Source organism: Galeopterus variegatus, unplaced genomic scaffold (genome assembly GCF_000696425.1).
Source record: "Galeopterus variegatus unplaced genomic scaffold, G_variegatus-3.0.2 Scaffold161, whole genome shotgun sequence".
Lineage (NCBI taxonomy): Eukaryota > Metazoa > Chordata > Mammalia > Dermoptera > Cynocephalidae > Galeopterus > Galeopterus variegatus.
In genome coordinates this window covers 519,491-539,583 of record NW_007726272.1, presented here as the reverse complement: position 1 = coordinate 539,583, position 20,093 = coordinate 519,491, and the positions used below count along the sequence as shown (strand labels likewise).

General features: G+C 52.0%; 1 protein-coding gene across 3 annotated transcripts in view; it reads left to right on the top strand.

Annotated features, from left to right (window-relative positions):
• The window catches only part of CLEC16A (C-type lectin domain family 16, member A), a 213,042-nt gene extending 201,318 nt beyond the window's left edge, over positions 1 to 11,724 (top strand). For 2 of the 3 annotated variants that reach the window (XM_008593744.1, XM_008593737.1), the window contains 2 exons: positions 862 to 1,026; positions 11,360 to 11,724. In XM_008593744.1, the coding sequence (XP_008591966.1) occupies positions 862 to 1,026; positions 11,360 to 11,715 (521 nt within the window). In that variant the 3' untranslated portion in view covers positions 11,716 to 11,724. Of the gene's footprint in view, positions 1 to 861; positions 1,027 to 7,656; positions 7,781 to 11,359 lie in introns of all 3 variants that reach the window. The other variant, XM_008593732.1, reaches the window with a different exon arrangement.
• Positions 11,725 to 20,093: the final 8,369 nt, after the last annotated feature.

Here is a 20,093-nt window from a genome sequence, read left to right as displayed (position 1 = left end):
AAGAAAAAAAAAAAAAGTTTTCTCATTTTATCCCTCCAACACTGGGGTGGTGAGAGGAAGTAAAGATACCTCCAGCTCTTTGCTGGGGAACAGACTCAGAGAGACATGACAGCTGTTCACATGTCTGGGGCTTCTACTTGGGGAAGCAGTTTCACCCAGGTCTGTGTGGCTCCAGGATGACTACTCCCCAGGTGGGCTGCAAACCCCAGAACTGGGCATGCAGCCCCCACCTCCAGTCCCAGAGTTGCTCTGAGGACCATTCAAAACCCTGCCGTCAATAGCTCTTCCCCAGAGCTCCCACTGCTCCTGAACCTGACCTCCCTGGAACCACCAGGGCAGAGTGGGACCCAGGGTTCTCCCTTCCACCTGGCTATGACTTCAGAGCTTGAGTCCGGTGCCCTTCCTTTGGCAGAGTGAGCACAAGTCAGCAAAGCCTGGAGATTCTGCCATGAGGATGGCCAGCATCTCAGTGTGAACTTTATCAGGAGCCTCGGAAGCCCTGAGGCTGCGTGTCCCCTTCAAGGGCACAGCTAGTGCATTGCTGAGCCGGTATCAGGTGCTCAGATTTACAGCTCACTGCCCTGACCTTGGTTCTGTGGCTGGCTGTACCCTTTTCCTTGAAACAACTTCAGAGTGTGTCTAGGGTGGTCCCAGGACCAGTGAGGTCAGCTCATTCTGGGGAACAAAGACTTCAAAGGAGCTGGGTTTGGGTTGTTTAGAATTGGCCTTGACATTGAGGCCCCTGGGCCTGCCTTTGAAGCCAGGGCTTACCCCATTATGTCTCAGACACAGGGTGGGGGCATCCCCTCCTGCCAGGTCTTTTCTCCTGCCTAGTCACTCACGTACTGCCTTGTCTTGCAGGCTTTGCTGTGGCCCAGTGCATAAACCAGCACAGCTCGCCATCCTTGTCCTCACCGTCACCGCCATCTGCCAGTGGGAGCCCCAGTGGCAGCGGGTCCACCAGCCACTGTGACTCGGGCGGCGCCAGCTCATCCTCCACTCCCTCCATGGCCCAGAGCCCAACAGGTATTGGCCACGGGACTCAGTGGGGGGCGTTTGGAGAACCCCATGATCCCTCACTGTTGCCACAACCCCTGACACCCAGCCCCACCTCGTCACTCAGGGTGTTCTGCATACCCTTTAACGTGATGGTGCCCATGACGGGCGGATTTAGCTCCCAGCAGGGGAAGAATTACTCCTTTTCCAGGCTGGTCCACTGCGAGGCCTTCACTGACTGCAGAGCTGTCAGAGCTGCAGAGCTGGAGGCGACAGGCGGCAGGTGGGCCAAGCCACCCCATTGTCACCTCCAAAGCCTTAGGTGTTGTGAGGAGGGGTCCCCCAGAGGCAATCGTTGGAGCCCTGTGAAAAGAATTGTGTCCCTGCTAATTTTTTTTTCCCTCCATAACATACCAGTTTCATCTTTAAATGTTTGGTGGGATCAATTTGTCTGAATCAGGTGCACCTTACCGCCCTTTGGAGACTTTGTAGGATATGGAGGAGTCACATTTTGACAACCTTTAACTTACATCAGTTAAGATGGAGAAGCGAGGGAACCACAGGCAAGTGGGAGTCAGCCTGGAGATGTGCACATGGGCCCCCCACACCCATCATTCTCAGCTGCCATGAGCCACTTGCACGTGAGCGCCCTGCTGCACTACACACAATCTCAGGGAGTAATGACCCTGGGCTTGTCTGCTGAACGACAGGACCCCAGAATGCAGCCAAAGGAGCGGGGACAAGCCCTGATGGCCTTAAGCCTGCGTGATGCTTCCACCCCCAGTGGCACCACTGCCATGGGTGTGGAGAGCCCTGGAGACTGTGTCCCTGAACTCCCGGTTGGGAACTTTGGTGTCCTTTGCTCTTCCTGCAGGGTCCAATTTAGAGCCCTCACCTGTCGTATCTCAGGGGCACCTCACCCACCTCTCGTTAAGTTATGAACTGATGGCATGGGCCACTGCCAGAGAGTGCCAGGGCGGTTGAGGGCCCTCAGCGCCATCCCTTCAACACCTCTCTTTCCAGTGTTTTCAGCTTTTGCATTCCCAGCAAAGGGTTAACCCAGCCTGGTGTCCATGCCTGTGGCTCAGGGCACCCCAGCCTGTCTGTGGCCGCCCCACCCCCAACATCCATGAAGCATCCTTTACCTCCGTCTCCCACTGACATTCACAAGGCCCAGGCAGGAAGATCACCCTCAAGCCACCTCACTGAGACCCTCTTCCACTCACCACCTGCTCCTCTCCTTGCTCCAGGCTAAGAGGAGGTGACCGCCCTTTCTGAGCTATTTCTAAGTCAGATTTCAGGTTGGCTGCACATTCAAGCAGTGGTGTTATCTGTTCCCAGACTCATAGCTGGGAAATTCAGACAGAGCTTCCTCCAGAAGCCAAGAAGAGCCCTCAGTGTCCCTCCTAACCATGGTCTCATGGTTGCTCAGTGGCAGGCCTGCAGGGCTGTGTTCTTGTGCTCGTGTGTGCACCCATCTTCTGCCTTGCATGTGTACATTTCTGTGTCTGTGTGTGCACCCAAAGACACATACTTACAATTGCACTTGGGATGAAAGGTCTCTTCCCAATGTTGCTGTGGACACCTGTCTTTCATTTTTAAGGAGGCACTGCCAACAGCTAAGTGAACAGATGAGCCATTCACTTCTTTGGCTAAAACTGAAACCAGCAAAGACCCTTGTTATCAGAATTGGGCCTCTGAACACATATGCTCCCCTGAACGTAACAAGGGGCTTCAACTCTGTACCTCTCCCCGAGGCTGGGGTCTACAGTGTGTGCTAGTTTCTTTTTCCTTGTCCTGCCTCAGCCCCTCCATCCCTACCCACCCCATTCCCTGCACACTACCAACAACTTGTCTTCTCATCTCGGAAATCCAGGGGCTATTAGCCTGGCTGTCAGGTGGCCAGGCAGTTCCAGTCAATAAGTGACGGTCAGGACCTCCGAGGTGTCTGCTCCTGTTCAGTGCATCCCCGGCAGGCCTGCGAGGCGAGCGCACAGGTCCCCATTTTTTATTCCGCATGACAGTAAAAGCCTGAGGCCCAGCCTGCCTGTCCAACTCTGCAGACACCGAGATAACTCACCTCCTGATGAAGGACTGATCTGGCGGGCAGCTTGCACTTTCCTTTTACACAGGGAGATGAACGCCCTGGGACGCAGCTATTGATTCTGGAAGGAGACAGCATAGAGTCCATGAGCGCCTCCCTGTCTTGATGCTAAACTTCAACCTCCCTAGTCCATCCAGAACAAAACATGAGGGGTTTCCATGTTCCCTGTAGGAATGGATCTAACCAGATGGTCCCAGCATCTGCCCAGTGTCCTCCCAAGCCATGCTGGAGGGAAGCCAAGGACAGAATGAGGGAGGCAGTTCTTGCGGGGATGGGAGCCCTTCTGCCAGGTGCCGGGTTTGACATCAGCCTGGGTGGCAGCCCAGTGTTCAAGCTTCTGATCAGGGAAGGCTGCTTCTGCACGGCCTGCCTGCCAGACTTTCCACCTGCTGGGGGCCTGGGCATCATCTGCCAGAGTGGTATCCTTGCAGGGCCAGCAGGGGCGAGAAGCACCAGGGCCTCTCCTCCAGCCCATCCACCCTAACCTCCCGCTGTCCTCAGCCTGGACAGCAGAAGACAGCTGTAGCCACGCCAAGTGGCCACTTGTCCTCAAAGTGGTTTCTGAGGACACAGTACTGATTCAAAAGCATTCCTGTCCCTGTGTTTATGGAGCCTCCCAGGGTCTGGGAAGCTCCCCATTGTAGAAAGAAGCTGCCAGGCCCTTTGAAGCTGAAACTAGCAAACTCCACTGGTTGCTTTGCCATTGAAGCCATGCTTTGCACAGTCAGATGTTTGGTTGGGAAAGTGCAAGAGAGGTGCCATCTACCAAGTGACAAGACAGGCCCAGTTTTCCATGGCTCTGCTCCACAGTTTTGAAAACCTGAATTGTACAAGAACATCATTAAAAGCCAGGGGTCACCCTCACACTGTTCTAGCAGTTGGTATGGCCTGGGCACCACCCATCAGTGTGGGCTCCTTCCACAGCCACTTCCTGGCCTTCTCAGCGTGCACCTGCTACATGGTGTCCCAGTCTACGCTCCTCCCCAAATAGAGCCCCCCGTGTGACAGGCACCGTGCCTTAAGCACTTTACAGACACCCCTTTATTGAATCTTGGCGCACTCCACCTACACTAGACAGCTGAAGACACGGAGGCTCAGAGAGGTCATGCTGCTTGTCCTGGATGGTGCAGCTAGCAAGCAGGAGTCCAAGGTAGCTCCTAAGGCTGTCTCAGGCACCTCCAGGGGTGTCCCAGAACCCTGGCCTCGGTCTGGACCCTGTTAAGAGACAGCCCATGAAGTGCAGTTCCTCATCTGCCACGTACAGTCCCCCCAGCACCCAGTGAAAAGTCTCACGCCATTCATAAAGGACCAGTAACATGTGCAGCCCCAGCCAGCAGAAGGCTTGGATTGCGGGGCCCTGTGGGGGAAAGGCCTGGGTGTCCCCCAAAACCATCAGCAAAGTGGACCCCAGGCAGCCACGTCTCCTCTGCCAGCCCATGTGGGTTTGTTCCCAGATGAGGGAGTAAAGCCAACGGATACTTGGTTGGGTTTTCCGCCTCCACCATCTGCGCAGCTCAAAGACTTCCTGCCTGGGTTTGAAAGATGCCCATGTTTATCTCAAATACAGATGCTCTCAGCTTCCCTGGGACCTTCGATCTGGGCTCCTGGGATTTAGTGGCTCGGGCTGCCCCTCTTGGTTTTGTGGGTTTCCAGCCTGATCCAGCAGGTCCACCTACCAGACTGGCCCACGCCAGCCTCTCAGCCCTCTTAGCAGCTCATCTTTTAGATTTTTATCTACCTTGGGTTTGGGTTCCTCACCCCCACTCCCACAGTATTAATTTTTTCTAAATACTCAGGTTTGTGTTGAGTCCCTACTATGTGCAGGCATTAGGGACACAGGGCATGAATCTCATAGGCAAGCAGGGTCAGCTGAGGCCCATCAGGTGGTGTGTACAATTGTGAAAACGTGCAGGGGGCTCCGGCAGTCAGTGCAGAAAAGCCACAGGAGGCTCCCAGAGGTGGTGTCACTGGAGGTTAAAGCGAGAAATGAGTGGTTAACTAGGCCGAGGGTGCATGAGGATGGTCACCTTCAGATCTCACCCAAGTCCTCCAAGACCCAAATCCGCTATCTTGCAGGAGACAAGTGGATTTATTTTCCTCTTTTCCATGGGATTTACCTTTACAATCTGCCATTCTGAATACAGACTGGGGGTGGTTTGTTTTTGAGAAACAGTCTTCATGCCCAACAGTACCAAGGCCTGTGGCCCAGCAGTGGCATCAAGCCAAGAGGCTGAAATCTGGCCAGAGTCTGCAGGCCCAGCACAGGTGGCGGGCCCCTCAGCCAGGAGGGGAAGGGGTTGCTGGTTGCCCAGAGTACCCTCTGTGCCTGTAGCGCCTACCTCTGAATCTCCTTTGCATGTCAGAGACAGAGTTGTGGGTTCTCTTGAGGGGCTCTTTTAACAAGTTTTGGCCCTCAAATCAGGGGCCAAGAAACAATCCAGACTGAAGGAAGGGCCAAAACTGTGTCTCTGATGACCAGAGGAACCAACCAGAAAGCTGGGAGCAAAGGGGTTTTATTTTCATCGTTAGTTGTATATCTGTTAGAGCTGTGCCCAGGGTACTTTAATGGCTGGTTTCAACATACAATGCGCATATCCATCTTCCCTTTTCCTTAAAGAATCCCAAAGCGCTTTCCTTAAAGGGCAGTGATTTGAGATCCTGCGGTGCCTTGTGGGAAAAGCTGGACACATTGCACTGCAGAAGTGTCCAGGACCCTGGCATCTTGTCGGCCACACATCCAGCATAACCAGCCTGCTGGGGCTACGCTTTATCCCTAGTAAGAAAATTGCAGGGTTGGAATCAGCATTTTTCCCCTTAAGCATTTTATGGTTTTGAGAAGCTGAAATCACAGAGAATACATGGTGAGAAAGGGAATAGACACAACTTTAGAACCAAATGTGGAGCCAGTAGGAATACTAGTACCTTCTAGGTTGCCCCCATGCACCCACACAGTGACGCATATGACTCGTACACGCTCACACAGTCACACATAGTCATACAAGTGGAAATGTACACAGTCACACATGCAGTCACACATGGAAATGTACATGCTAACACACAGTCATACACATGGAAATGTACATGCTCACAGTCACATGCTTACACACAGTCACACACCTCACTCTCATATACCCCCTGCGTGGGATTCTGATAAGAAAGCTGTCTCCTCAGATAAGAGCTCTGTGACATATGCTGAGTTCTTTAAACAGCCACTTGCGCTTTTGATCTCCAGATTAGCTGGATTTCCCACACGTTCCGGTGGAGCTGCTTTGAGGAGGAGGAGGAGGACAGAAAGTTGTTTGTTAAAATGGCGTCAGAGTGAGGTCAGCCTGCTCTTTGAGATGTCTGTTTTTAAAGCACATTAGATTAGGAGCCATGGCCATCTTTGACTCTCTCTGAGGTTTCACAGAAAGAAAGGAGGGTCTGGTTCCTGGTGATGGCCCAGTGTCAGAAGCCTCCTTCCCCATCCCCATCTGCTCCCTGCACCCTTTGTCTGAACATACTGTCTTCATCCCAGCACACACCCAGCCTGACCTGCATGTCTCCAAACTCAGTCACCACTGTCCAGTGGCACTTTTAGGGACAGAAAGCCCGAGTAAGAGGTGTTATCTTTTCTCCTCAGTTTTCTCCATGGCATTTTTTTTTTATTGAGGCAAGTATGCATGACTTAAAATTTACCGTTTTAACCATTTTTCAGAGTGTCGTTCAGCAGCGTTTAAGTACATTCACATTGCCTGTGCCCCACAGCTTCACTTTTAAGCTTTGCTCTAATCCCCAGTGTGTCTCTGAGACTATGGTTTCTTCTTCTGCAGGAAGTTGCTCCTAACGTTTCTGTTTCAGCTGATTAGAACCCATCCCTTGGCCACATGGCACCTGGTCTCAGCATTTCCTGCTGTGGTTCAGTCTTGGTTTTCAAAGGTGTGGGTCACGAGGTCACCACCCGGAGAGCATCATCTCATGGTTGAGGGACGGTGTCATGGAGCTCCTCGGACACTGAGGCTGTCCCAGAACTCGTGGAGCTGTGCTGCTGGCTTTAGTGTGTGACACTGAGACCTGTTGGCCTCATCAGTTGGGGTCAGAAATCTGCTTGGTATACTTAGCTGGTTTGGATACAGTCCTCCAACCACACACCCTTCTCTCCTCAGACCATCCTGAGGGTACAGGGTTTTCATTTCTTAACTGCTGGTCCACATCTAAAACTGACAGGCAGTTTTGTTCTTCTGTCCCCTGAGGTTTCTGACCAAGACCAGATGTTGCTGATGACTCCAGATATTTCCTTCCCGACAGGCCCAAAACTTGTCTGTCCTTGACTCGATTAAGTCGCACAGTGAATGATCTGGTTCTTAGATGTCCCAACCCTGCCTGGTCCGGGGGGGTGGGGTGGGGGCGTCTGATCTGCACGGGGGACCGTGAGCCCACGCTGGGGTGCTGCCCACTCCCCTTGCACTCTCATTGATGTTTAGCGTCTGTTGCTGCTCTGTGTCCCCTCTCTCCGTGTCACCTTCGCTGTTCCACTGTTACAGGCTTTATGATCTGTCGCTGTGTTTTCCCTCTAGTCAGGAGTAGCAGGAAAGGACGCCGGCGAGTGTTCAGCCTGTCGGAGGCCGACGGTCACGGCGGCCACTGGGTTTAGTGCTTCGACCAGCAGCCGCCACGGCAACCCACGCACAGTCAATTCAGGCAGGTCTCCTCCGGTAGCCTCCACAGGCCCACGATGTCCACTCGCCACGCTGTTCTCATGATCGGCAGGGTCTGCACAAGCTGGGCCCAGAGGACGCCAGGCCGTGAGCACAGAGAGCCACTCAGGAAGCCAGCCCCACTTCCCCAAAGCCGGCTCTTCCCACTCCCTTTCTGGCCATCCGTCATCTGAGAACCAAATCCCCCCAGCCGTTTACCCTTGGGTCAGTTCCAGGCCAGACTTGTGCAGCCTGGAAACACTGTTCTTCTCTGTGAAATACCTCACCACGGCCAGCCCAAGCTAGAGGCAGATTGTCCCGAGTCCCCTCAGGGTCCCCCCAGTGTAGTCCATGGAGGTTGGGCAGCAGTTGGCTGGAAAATTGAGAATTTGTAAAAAGCAACCAAGAAGCCACCTAGTTTATTGTTTTCTTTTTTTCCCTGACCTTGCTCAAACAAGTCAAATTCAGTCCTCTCCAGCCTGAGGCCAAAAGTAACTTCCATTATAAATGTATCGATGACTCCATTGTCCCCCTTTTTACATGTAGTGTTCCCCACCCCAACAGCACGGCTCCTTTGCCAGGGCCAACTGCAGCTGCTTTCTCCATGATGCTTCTTCTGTGGTTTCTGATGCGTACCTCCCACCCCCCCACCTTGTTGTGCTTCTCAGCTGGGATCCTTTCGCCTTTTTTGTTTAAAAGCTGTTTCCTCTGAGCCTTACCCTTGGCTTGCATGGGCCCTCCTTTTCTCCCCCACATCACCCAGCCTACCTTTCCCAGCCCACCTTTCCCAGCCCCAGCACAACCAATCCAAGTGTTTACTGGAAACTACCACTCACTTGACATACAGATCAGTTGAGACCCTGCCCAGAGCTGCAGATCAGCTTCTGAGGGTGCTGACCAGGCACTTGGGGGACCCGCTGCCTTGGTGTCTTCTCAGGCCAGAGCCACAGGAGGCCTGTCCACTACTCAGGGAAACATGGACTTCCTGGGTTTCCCACTCCAGCCTCAGATCTGTCTCTCCAGCCCATGGCCAGGAAGTCAGACTTTTCTCTGAATCCCTCATTTCCTGGGCCTGGTCCCAGCTTGTGACCTTAGAGCTGAAAAACCCCAGCAGGCCAGCGAAGCCAAATTTTCAACAATAACCTTTGCAGCTCAGCACTTGACCAGAAAACAAAATGTGTCCTTGCTGGTTAATTTTCTCCCAGTGAAAACCTGGTAGAGTTCTCCTTTTCTTCCCCCTTTGGTTGGATAAATTTGTAGGTTACACTCAGGAAGCAGTTCTTAGTTAAAAAACAAAATAAAACAATATTGTAGACAATGAGTAAGAGTTTTTTCCTACTTAAAAAAATAGAGGCTATTTTTAAGGGAAAAATCAACCCTTTTAATAAAAATTGTTGGTTCTTTTCCTAAAGCAGCAGCCAGTTTTGTGTGTGTGGTATTGTTTGTTACTTGGTTTGCTTTTTAAATATATTTTACTATAGCTTTCCCACATCCTTAATTATTCTCATCACCAAAAACCCCATTATGGATCAGGGAAAGAGGATTGCCAGCTTTTTTGAATATCTGCATGCAATGCAGACTTGAGCCAAGAGGGAACTCGTAAGTAGAGGTTTTGAGAAAATGTGAAGGAAATGTCTTGCCACTCTGTCTCCAGATAGCAGGACAGCGCCATTTGGAGAAGTACTCATTTCTAAACTGTCTGGTCAGCAGCTAACCTCCCAGTGGATCCACAGGTGTGTAAGTCCGTAGAGATGCTCACATTCCTGCGAAGGAGCGAGCAGGTGAGCCCCGCCCAAGGAACCGCATGTCCTGATCAACAGCAGGCAGCTTGTGCTAGGTCAGAACACGAGCTGGGGGAGCTGAAATCAGCCCCGCACCACAAGGCGTCCTCATTGAATGGAACAAATTAGTTGGAATTCAGAGAAACCAGAATTCGTATGTAGTGTTTCCTCAGCAGTTCTGGGCTCAGATCACACCGTGAATCACTTTTTCCACTAGTGCTCACTAGTGCCCAGGGCCACCCTCCTGGAGCGAGAACAGACCCAAAGCTCCATGCAGTGGTTTTTTCTGAACCTTCTTTCTCTCTCTCCTTTAAAAAAAAGAAAGACCTTAGGAAGAAATTAATTGGGACCTTTTAGAGCTCATCTTGGCCAGAGTCTTGTGGGAAGAAATGCCAGTGTGTCCCCTGGAGATTCTATCACTTGTGCATTCTCTCCATGAGAGGAATTCTCTTCCTCCCCTTCAGCCCATTCTATATGCTGTTTGGTTTTATTTTGCTCCTCGTTTTTCCATTCTTATGCTGTATGTTCAGTTTGCTGTTCTGTTTTATTTGGGCTTAACCTAAAAGAGGGAAAAAAAAAAAAAAAAAACTAACTTAACTGGAATCACATTGAACAAAAAGTGTCTGCCATCACTTCCAGGGCCCAGAGGGCTCTCACATCCATAGCTGCACACCACCTAGTCAATACCTGCTGCCGACTGCTTTTTGACCCCAAAAGCCGTCCAAATAAGAATTTGCTTTCCAAGCACGGTGCCCACTGCCACCTTACCAATTTTTTTTTTTGGACCAGTAAGGGGATCGCAACCTTCGGCATGGTGTGGTCTGCCCCATGCTCAGCCAGTGAGCACACCAGCCATCCCTATATAGAATCTGAACCCGCAGCCTCGGTGCTCCCAGCGCTGCACTCTCCTGAGTGAGCCACAGGGCCAGCCCCAACTTACCAATTTTTAAATGACCAGCATCTGAAGTCCTGGAAGATGCTTTCCACAAGGAACTCCAGTTGCATCTGGTGTTTCCATCCAGGCAAACTCATCATTGGAAAGCAAATGGGCCATTAATCTGTCTGTAATCTAATCAAGGGTTTTGAAAAGCACCACAAAAAGAATTGCCACTCCAAAAATAACCAACTTAGGTGGGGCCTCTCCTGAATTCCTCCTGACATGGCCCCTCGGACAAGCTCAGGACAGGAATGTCCAGGGCAGTCACGGCCTTTGACAGTACTGACTCAGCGCTTAGAGGAGGAGGAGGAGACACACCACAGTCCAAGGTTTTGTTTTGGTTTTGCAAACTGAAAAGTTCTACAGAAATTCCTTTAAAATATATATATGTGTGTGTATATATATATTGCAGTGGGTTCTTAGGTAAATGTTACCGAATATAGACTCTGGAAATGGCCCGAAGTTATAAGCACGGTGAGCCCATTTACTTCCTAAACAGGTTATTTGTCATCAGGTAGATGTTCCAAGATTGGCCTGTACATAAAGCCTGCCTGGGCCATGTCTCAGCACCCAGGAACAGCACTTTCATAATCGACATGTTGATTTTGCACAAGCCCCTGATTTTTTCCTCCTATCACAAGTCAGGGTAACTCTGGGCCCTGACACATTTCCCCAGGCCTGGAAAGACTGGTTCTAGCAGTATCTGTGTCCCCAAAAGGAGAAAGTGGAGACAGGCTCTGCCCCTACACGAGCCATCTCCCTCCCAGATTTCCCTGGGCTGTGGTTAAGGTTGGGAAGAGAGGGTACCAGTGTGAGCAGAGTATCTCGAGGGCTGAGAGTAGCTGTTTTTTCTCCCCCCACCCAGATGCCCCCACAACTCCAGAACAGCCTCTGCCTCACTTTCCTGACCAGCTGGAGATCGTCAACGAAACAGAAGCAGACTCCAAGCCTACCAAGAGTTTGACCAGGAGTGCGGACATGGAGACTGCCAACCTGTCCCCCAGCCTCATCCCTGCCCCACAGCCCACCATCTCCCTGCTCTGTGAGGACACTGCTGACACGCTGAGCGTTGAATCTCTGACCCTTGTCCCCCCCGTCGACCCCTGCAGCCTCCATACCCTCACCAGCATCCCCCCACCTCCCATGCCAGCTGTATCGTGCCCGGTGACCCCGGACAAGAAGGCTGCGTGTGTGGAGCCCACAGGCCCTGCGGAGCACTGAGTCAGCACCAGGGCCTCCCTTTGCATGTGTGGCCCCCTGGAAGGGACCCACTGCAGGCAACTGGCAGCATTCAGTCACCATCTCAGCCTCTTATCCCTGCGCCCCTTGAATCGGAAGAAAACCATGCTGCGTTTGAACTCCTCTTTCATGTTGCACCTCCTTAAGAGCAGGCTGGGACCCGTAGAGACACCCCAGTGAGTGCAGATGACAGCAGTGGCCGCTCCAGGGAGAAGTTTGGGCGTTGTCCTTGAGCCCAACAGCCCCGGGGGGGCAGGACCCACCGGTACCTCACCCTCCCTTCAGGTGGCCCCTGTGCACACCATCCCCAGTGTGCACAGAATTGGATGAGGTCACTTTGGGTAGAAATTCGTAGAAAAGCAAACTTGGATAAACATCTCCTTTGGATATTTATTTCCACTTTTGGCAGCCGAATTTAAAAAGCATCTATTTAAAAAAAAAGTCCAAAAAAAAAAATTCCCAACTCCAAAGTTTGATGTCACGTTAAAAGTGTAATGATACTGTTAAGATTTCATCTTCGTCTTCCCTTGACCTTCCCAGCATTGTTTTGGAGGTCTTGGTGTGGCTTTCTGCATTTTCTTAAGCGATTCTTATCTCTTTGTTATTAGCCAACTCTGCAAGGCTGTGGAATGATAAAGTACCTTCCTAGAAAGTTTAGATTATTTTTTAAACAGAAGTAAGGGAAATACATGTATTCTCAGGTACACACAGAGCTGAGAGGGCTACTGAAAGTTTCTCTACTGTAGCAGCCAAGGGGCCTGGGGTTACCTGAGTGAGATCTTTCCAGAAAAGGGGAGAACGCAGCCAGCTCCCTGCTCAGGATGCAATCTTCATCTCTCACTTTACTGAACCAAAGAGGGATGGCTTTCCAGCGTCATCTTCAGTTGTTGCCATCTTTGTCTAAGAACCACTGGGAACCGTGAAGACTCCAGACCCAATGGCTGTGATGGGAATAAAAGGGGATGGGAACAATCCTGGGCGCATACGCAGAGGGATGTCAAGAGCCAGCTCTCCCCAGCTGCAGGGGTGACGTCCTGAGGGCTCCGATCTCTCATTCTCCTCCGCTGCTGTTACTGCCAAGACTCAAGTTTGTCTTAGAATGAAAACCCTATGGTCCCCTCTCTATTCAGAATGGGTGTGCGCAGGTGAGGACTTGGATATATTCAGCACAGCCCCACAGTGTACTTCCTACTTGGCTGACCTGGTAGCCAGACAGCTGAGCAGCCCCTCACCTCTCTGGTCAGTGGTGAGACCTTTCACAGCTTTCCTCCAGAAGTGTCTGCAGATGTGTCTACTGGGAGCGTTAGCACACAGGGAGTCAGTGTCCGCTGCAGCCTGGCCTGCTCAGGAGATGCTCCGAGATCTCGCCATCTACCTGTTACTGGAACTCAGTCCTCATCCTCTCTGCCAAACCAGCTATCCCAGCAGGGTCTGCACAGGTCAGATTTCAGCCTCACAAAGGAAACACTGGTTCCACTGAGGAGGGGGAGTGGTTGCCCATGAGGACAGGTTTCTGCAGTCATCAGAAGCTCCCATAGCCACAGGCACAAGGACCTTTGCTTCAACAAAGAAAAGGCCCAGCTCGGAAAGTAGGCCACTTAGGCAGAAATTCCAAGGGCCCTCACAAGGAAGGACAAGGTGTGACCCTCAGCAGAGCCCCTGGGAAGGGAAGGAGGACAGGGTGGAAGAAGGGGAAAGATGGTCGGTGGAGAGAAACAACCATGTCATCGGAAGACCAGGCACCTTGTTTCCCCAGCAGCTGGCATGGGTTTTGCTTGATCTTTTAGAGCGAGGGGCGTGGATATAGGCTAGCTCCAGAGCCATGCACTTCTGGTTTTGAAATGACTCCATCTTTGGGACAGCAGAGACAACAAGCGCCTTCCCTGCCCAGTGGCATGACTGAGAAGAACAAGCCTGCTGCTGCACTAAACAAGCCCACACAGGTGGGCCCAAGCCCTCCCTGGATCCCCGCCTGTCATCTGAAATCTAGTGACTCCAACCAGCCTCATGACCACTGAACACTGAAGGAGGGCAGGGGTGGACAGCCTACCCTGGAGGACCAACTGTCGAATTAAAGGCACCAGTCAGGACAGGCCTGTTCCCCGTGTGAGCTGGCAAGGTCATTCCCAGGAGTCTCCTTCAGCAGGACACCTCCAGGTATATGGGTGGGGATTTCCTTTAATCACGGACTCCCAGGCTCTTTACTGGTGAGGGCAAGGGATATACCTCCTTGTGCTAGGAGGTCTGGGAGTCTAGAGGAGGCAACCAGCCCTTCGGGCTCTGAAGAAGGACCTGCCTCGCCTAGGTCTTGGCCATCTTGGCAGCAGTGGACTTAGCTGTGTCTTCCAGAGCACCTGCAAACCTTACAGCTGGGGCGCTCCCCTGCAGGCCTGTCCAGACAAAACATACTGGGTCTTAGGCATTGGGCAGTGAGAGGGGGCACCCACAGCTGGGGCCACAGCCTCTGACTCGTAGGTCACCTCCATGTCCCTGCAGAGAGTACTTAACAGCCCTAGACCCTGGTCTTCTCTCCCCAAGTCAACTGTTGGGCTCATTCATTTGCCAAGTCAGGGACAGGACTGGCTCCATGAGCCCCCAAACCTCAGTTTTGAAAGTTGCCGTAGAAGTGTGCATGTCCCCTTCTGGTTTGGAGGCTTGGGCATGCAAGGGCACCTCTCCCAGCAGGTCACACGGGCAAGGTAAGGTGCTCCCCTGAGCCTCAAAGCCACAGAGCGGGATGGGGGGGAGAGGCCTCCCCAGAGCAGGCCCCTTCTGTGCTCCCCTGCCAGGCTGCTCTCTGCCCAGAAGACATCCTCCCATGACCCAAACACTTGCGTTAACTAGTGATCCCAGGTAAGTGAAGAAACCCTCACTTCCAAAAGACATGCACTGGATTTCTCTAACAATCTGTGAAATGCATCGTTTTTTAAAAAGGCACAAAGTGAGCTGATTCTGATCTTCGCAATAAATACGAAATATTTAATGTAGTCATGTTGCCATTGGGCATAAACCGTAGGATTTCCTTAATGTTTCTTTGAGCTGCAAATATGTAAATAATTCTTGTCCCAGGGAAGAGCAGGGGTTGGGAAACCTTGATGCTCTGAGCCTCGGGACCAGGACCATTCTAGGGAAGCACCTGCTTTCACTGGCATGACTCATGCTTCATGGGTACTGAACACAAGGGTGGAAATGAAAACTGGAACTTCCTTGTAAATTTGAACTTGGCAATAAAAGAGAAAAGAGTTACCAAGAATGTGGCGTGGTACTCCTCGGCGCTGTGGCGGGAGGCTGCCTGACCCGCTCATCCTGTCACAGATGCTCAGATGGGTGCGGTGGCCAGAGTCCCACCTTGATCCTTGCTCAGGTTTCCTCCTCACCCCTGCCCCAGGGTGCTAAGAGGTAGGCGGGGCAAGCACTTCAGGCTGAAGTGTCCCCAGCCCACCCCTGCCAGGTGCGGGGAGTGGGTCCATGTTCTACATCCCTCACCTGTTGGGCAGGTGGCTCTCCATCCAAGCCTTAGGGTTCTGCATCTATGGAAGGGGACGGTCACAGTCCTGCCTCGCAGGATGAGCACAGGGAGCACTGCGTGTTGCTGCGGGGCTGAGGGAAGCAGGAAGGGCTTGCCGCCGATGACACAGCCAGGTGAAGCGCTGGGGAGGGCACAATTCCAGAACATTCCAATGTGCACAAGCGTGAGCCCTGAAAATCCCTGGAAATAGGTTCACAGGTTCTCAGAAACTTCTGATGCTCTGACTTAAACCTGGCTCAGAAACAGCCAGTAACATCTGGTTCTTTAGAGCAAAACCAAGTTGAGTCCAAAGGATAAACAGGGCACCCAACTCATGCCAAGGGTTGAGGTGTTGCCGTCAGAAGGAGGAAGTCGCTGCTGAGGGTGGGGTTGCCCTTTGTGCCCCTACCTTGCACTGGTGGCGAGCAGGACCCCCTTCCTCTCCTGCTCAGGTTATCTCAGATCAGTTCCTTGGAAATCTGACTATGAGGCCCAGGCCTGCAGCAGCTCTGGGGTCCCTTGGGTTAGGGTTGGATCCCCTCTGCGCTGTGACCTGGTCACCACAGGCTATTCCACTGGTGCTGGACACTGGACCAGGGCCTTACCTGCAGCCTCCTGCACCCCTATAGTGGCCTTGCTTTGTGGGCATGTGGACATTCACACATCTCAAAGACTTTGGTCTAAAAAAAGGAACTTGCTGGAAGGATGCCAAGGGAGAAGGTGGAACACAGCCTTGGGATGGACAGAACCAGGGCCAGCAGCTGTTGGGGGCAGCAGCTGTCTGCAGGGGCTCCTGCAGCACAGCATCCCCTTCACACAGATGAGGAAACTGAGGCCCAGTGGGGCTCAGCAGCTTTCCCAAGCACCCCCATGTACTAGCCCACGCCTGCCTGCATGCTCTGCCTCCCTGTGCTGTTCTGAAACCTCAGAGTGCTGATCCAAACCCCCCTGGGTTGTTGACTGGAAGGAGGAGATAAAGCAGCAGTTAGCAGACATGAGTGGGTGTAGGAATCATCTAGAACACTCACCCAAACTCCAGAACCACACCCCACCCCATACCTAGTCAGTGAGAGCCCTTTGCAAAGTTCTTTGCACACAGTAGGTGCTCAGGAATGGTGGCTTGTTCTCCTCTCCCTTCCCTGCCCTCAGAGAAAAGCTTGCCTTTTCTTTGGGAGGTGGAGTCAGAGCCAGACTATGCTTGGTGTGAATTCCTGCTGTGCCCCTCATCAGCCAGGTGGTCTTGGCCAGACCCCGTCTCTGTGCTCAGGTTTGCTATCTGTGAAGCGAAGACAGGAACAGCCAGAGCCTGTCTCACGGTGTGTTAGTGCTCAACTCAGGGCAGGTGGGCTAGGGGACTCTTGGCGTGAGATCCACTCAGTGACTGCTTCTCCCACCCACCTTCCCAGCCCAGGTTCAAACCTAGCAGTCACCTCTGGCTTGTGTGATGGCTGGGGCCACTTTCCTTCATCACGTCTCCAGTCCTTCCCCCTTACCCCGGCTAGAAGTGACCCTGTGAATCAGCTGCTGTCACTTTCCCCCGAGCCTAGTGAGGGTCCCACAGAAGCAGGAGGCGAGGCCTGGCAGGGTCTGCCCGAGTGAATGTGCCCAGCAGGCCCATCCCTGCATCCTGACGCATCTGGCAGGAAGGGGCAGTTGAGGTCAGGTGGCAGTATCCTGCCTGCGGGTGACCTTGAGTCCTGCACTCGGGAAGACCAATTCCCGGACAGCAACTGCTGGAAACCCCCTTCCCTCCTGTCCTGCTTCTTCATGTTGCTTCAGGTCAATGGGGAAAAACCCTCAACATCTAAAGTGCTTTTCTCCAAAGGAAGATCAATTCTGAATCACCAGACTGGGCACACATGGGGCTTCCTGGGAATTCACTCAAAGGCACCCAATGGGCCAGTGTGAGGCTTTCCTGCCCTCAACAGGCCACAGGGCCCTGGTCCTGCCCCGCTCACAGCTCCACCACCTGGTCTCCTGGGCACCACGTGCTGGCCCCCTGCCCAGCCTGCTCTGGCCTCTGCTCTCCCTCAATGCCACGTGCCACCTGGCTCAGCCAGATTAGCTCCAAGAGAGCAGCATGTGCCCACCCGAGCACATGCCCGCCTAACACCTGCAATGTCACTTTCTTGACTCTTAGCTTTCAAACTCAGTTCATGGAAAAGGGAGCCTTTACTACTGCATTCATTGCGTAGGGCTGCCATAACAAATGATCGCAAACAGAGCATCTTGAAACAACAGATATTTATTCTCTCACTGCTCTGGCGGCCAGAAATCCAAAAGCAAGGGGTGAACAGGCTGGTTCTTTCTGGAAGCTTTCAGGCAGGATCTGTTCCATTCCTCTCTCCCTGCTTCTGGTGGCTCTGGCAATCAATCCATGGCGTTCCTTGCCCCTGTGGGTGAATCACTCTAATCTCTGCCTCTGTCTTCACATGGCCTTCTTCCCTGTGTCTTTATGTCAAACCTCCCTCTCCTTTCTCTTATAAAGATGCCAGTCACTGGATTTAAGGATCACCCAGGATGGTCTCCTCTCAAGATCCTTAACTTCATTACATCTGCAGAGACCCTATTTCCAAGTAAGTTCTCATTCACAGGTACTAGGGATTGGGACATGGATATATCCTTGTAGGGGAGGGTCACCAATCAACCCCTTACACTTACCAGAAATTAATGCTACCATAAAAACAAATGCAATAAAAAGCAAATCTGTGCAACTACACTTTAACCAGGTCCATTCCTTGCCGCAGGCTCTGGGCCCAGGCTTGCCTCTCTCTGTTAAAAAAAGAGACCAACTGGTGTTAGAGACCTGTTAGCACCTAACCATGACTTTCTCTTTGATAGGATCAGAAGGGCTGACAGAGAAAAGAGCCAGCTTACTCTGGGACTAGGTTATTTAAGTCTGCGTCCGCGTTCCCCTAACCGTCATCTCAGGAACACCAGATCAGAGATGCTCTTATTGGCACACAAGAATCACAGATCATGGTGTATTGTAAACTGTGGAATTTTTTTCTCAGTCCTCTTTCTCCAATAGATTCACCAACAGGCAGGGATTGTGTCTGATTTGACCCAACCTCCCAGCAGCCAGGCAGAGTGTCTGGCACATGGGCTGATGGAGTTTGGATGTGTGGAAAACTCATGTGGAAATTTGATCTCCAATGTGGCAGTGTTGGAAACTGATTGAGTCATGGGGGCGGATCCCTCATGAATGGATTCATCCTCTCCCTGGGGAAGGGGGGATTAATGAATGAGTTCTCGCTCTATTAGTTCCTGTGAGAGCTCCTTGCTTAAAAAGACCCTGGCACCTTTTCTCTCTCTCTTGCTTCTCTCTTGCTTCTCTCTCTTGCTTCCTCTCACCATGTGATCTGCTTGTACCCGCCAGCTGCCTGCCACTTCTCCGCCATGAGTAGAAGCAGCCTGAGGCCCGTGCCGGATGCAGTTGTCCCAGAATCGTAAGCCAACTAAACCTCTCTTCTTTATAAATTACCCAGTCTCAGGTATTTCTGTTATAGCAACACAAAATGGACTAAAACATGGGCTGTCTGTGAATGTAAATTGGATGGACGAATGGAACCATCCCTGGACACAGTTCCAAATTCCCAAAGCCTGAATTCCATTTGTGTCCCTATGCCCATAGCCCTGACTTTGCCCTTGTGGGTGAATCACCCTCTTTATGTCCACTCTGGTGTCTTCCAGGCCTTACCAAGGCCAGCCAAAACTCTTTGGAAGAATTTGCCAGGACCAGGTTGACAAGGACAAAAGCGTTTTAGGACTTTCCTTTGCAGCCATCAGAAATCCTGTGCCCCCAGCCCTCCCCAGGTGCCTGAGCTGAGACTGAGTTGCTGCTGGCATCTCCACGTCCGTGAAACCTCATGAAGGATGAGCAGGTGGCAGTGCAGACTTTGGAGCCTTTGGAGCATCCCTGCATTGACACCCCCATCCCCATGGCCTTGTGCACATGGTTAAACCTCACTAGGCTCAACTTCCTCAAATGAGAACCTCCCCAACAGGGTGCTTGGTTGTGTGGATGAAGTGGGGGCAGCTGAGCCGAGCATTCAGCACCCAGCCTAGCACACAGGATCCCAGCCAGGAGGCCTCGCTGTCAGCCTAGCTAGAACTACAGAATGGCTTCAAGAAATACCCATAGCCCAGGACCCCCTCAGATATATGGAACCAGCATCTGCCAAATGGGGCTGGGCCCTGGAATTCTTTTAAGGTCATTTTATGTGTTGACTTGACTGGACCAAGGGGTGCCCAGATAGCTAGTAAAACATCATTTCTGGGTGTGTCTGTGAGAAGATATTAGCATTTGAGTCACTAGGCTGAGTAAAGGAGATCCCCCTCAGCAATGTAGGTGGGCATCAGCCAATCCTTCGACGACCTGAACAGAACAAGGTGGTGAAAGGGCAATTTGGCTCTGTCTGCTTGATCCACAACATACACCATCTCCTGCCCTCAGACATCAGCGTTCCTGGTTATCAAAATTCAGTCTTGGACTGCAGCTACACTACCAGTTTTCCTGGCCCTCCAGCTTGTAGATGGCAGATTTTGGGACTTCTCAGCCTCCATAATTGCATGAGCCAATTCCCATAATATCTGTCTATCTATCTATCTATCTGTCTGTCTGTCTGTCTGTCTGTCTATCTATCTATCTATCATCCATCTCTATCACCTTCTTGAGGCCATTCTGAAGTTGAGCCCCCCATTTCCTCTATCACAGCAGTCACCTATTTCCTTCCTGGCACTTGTTACACCCTGAAGGATTTTTGGTTTTTTGATTGATGATTTGCCACATTCCAAATCCCATTGTTGGTGCTGGCCAGTTAGCTCAGTTGGTTAGAGCATGGCCTTGTAA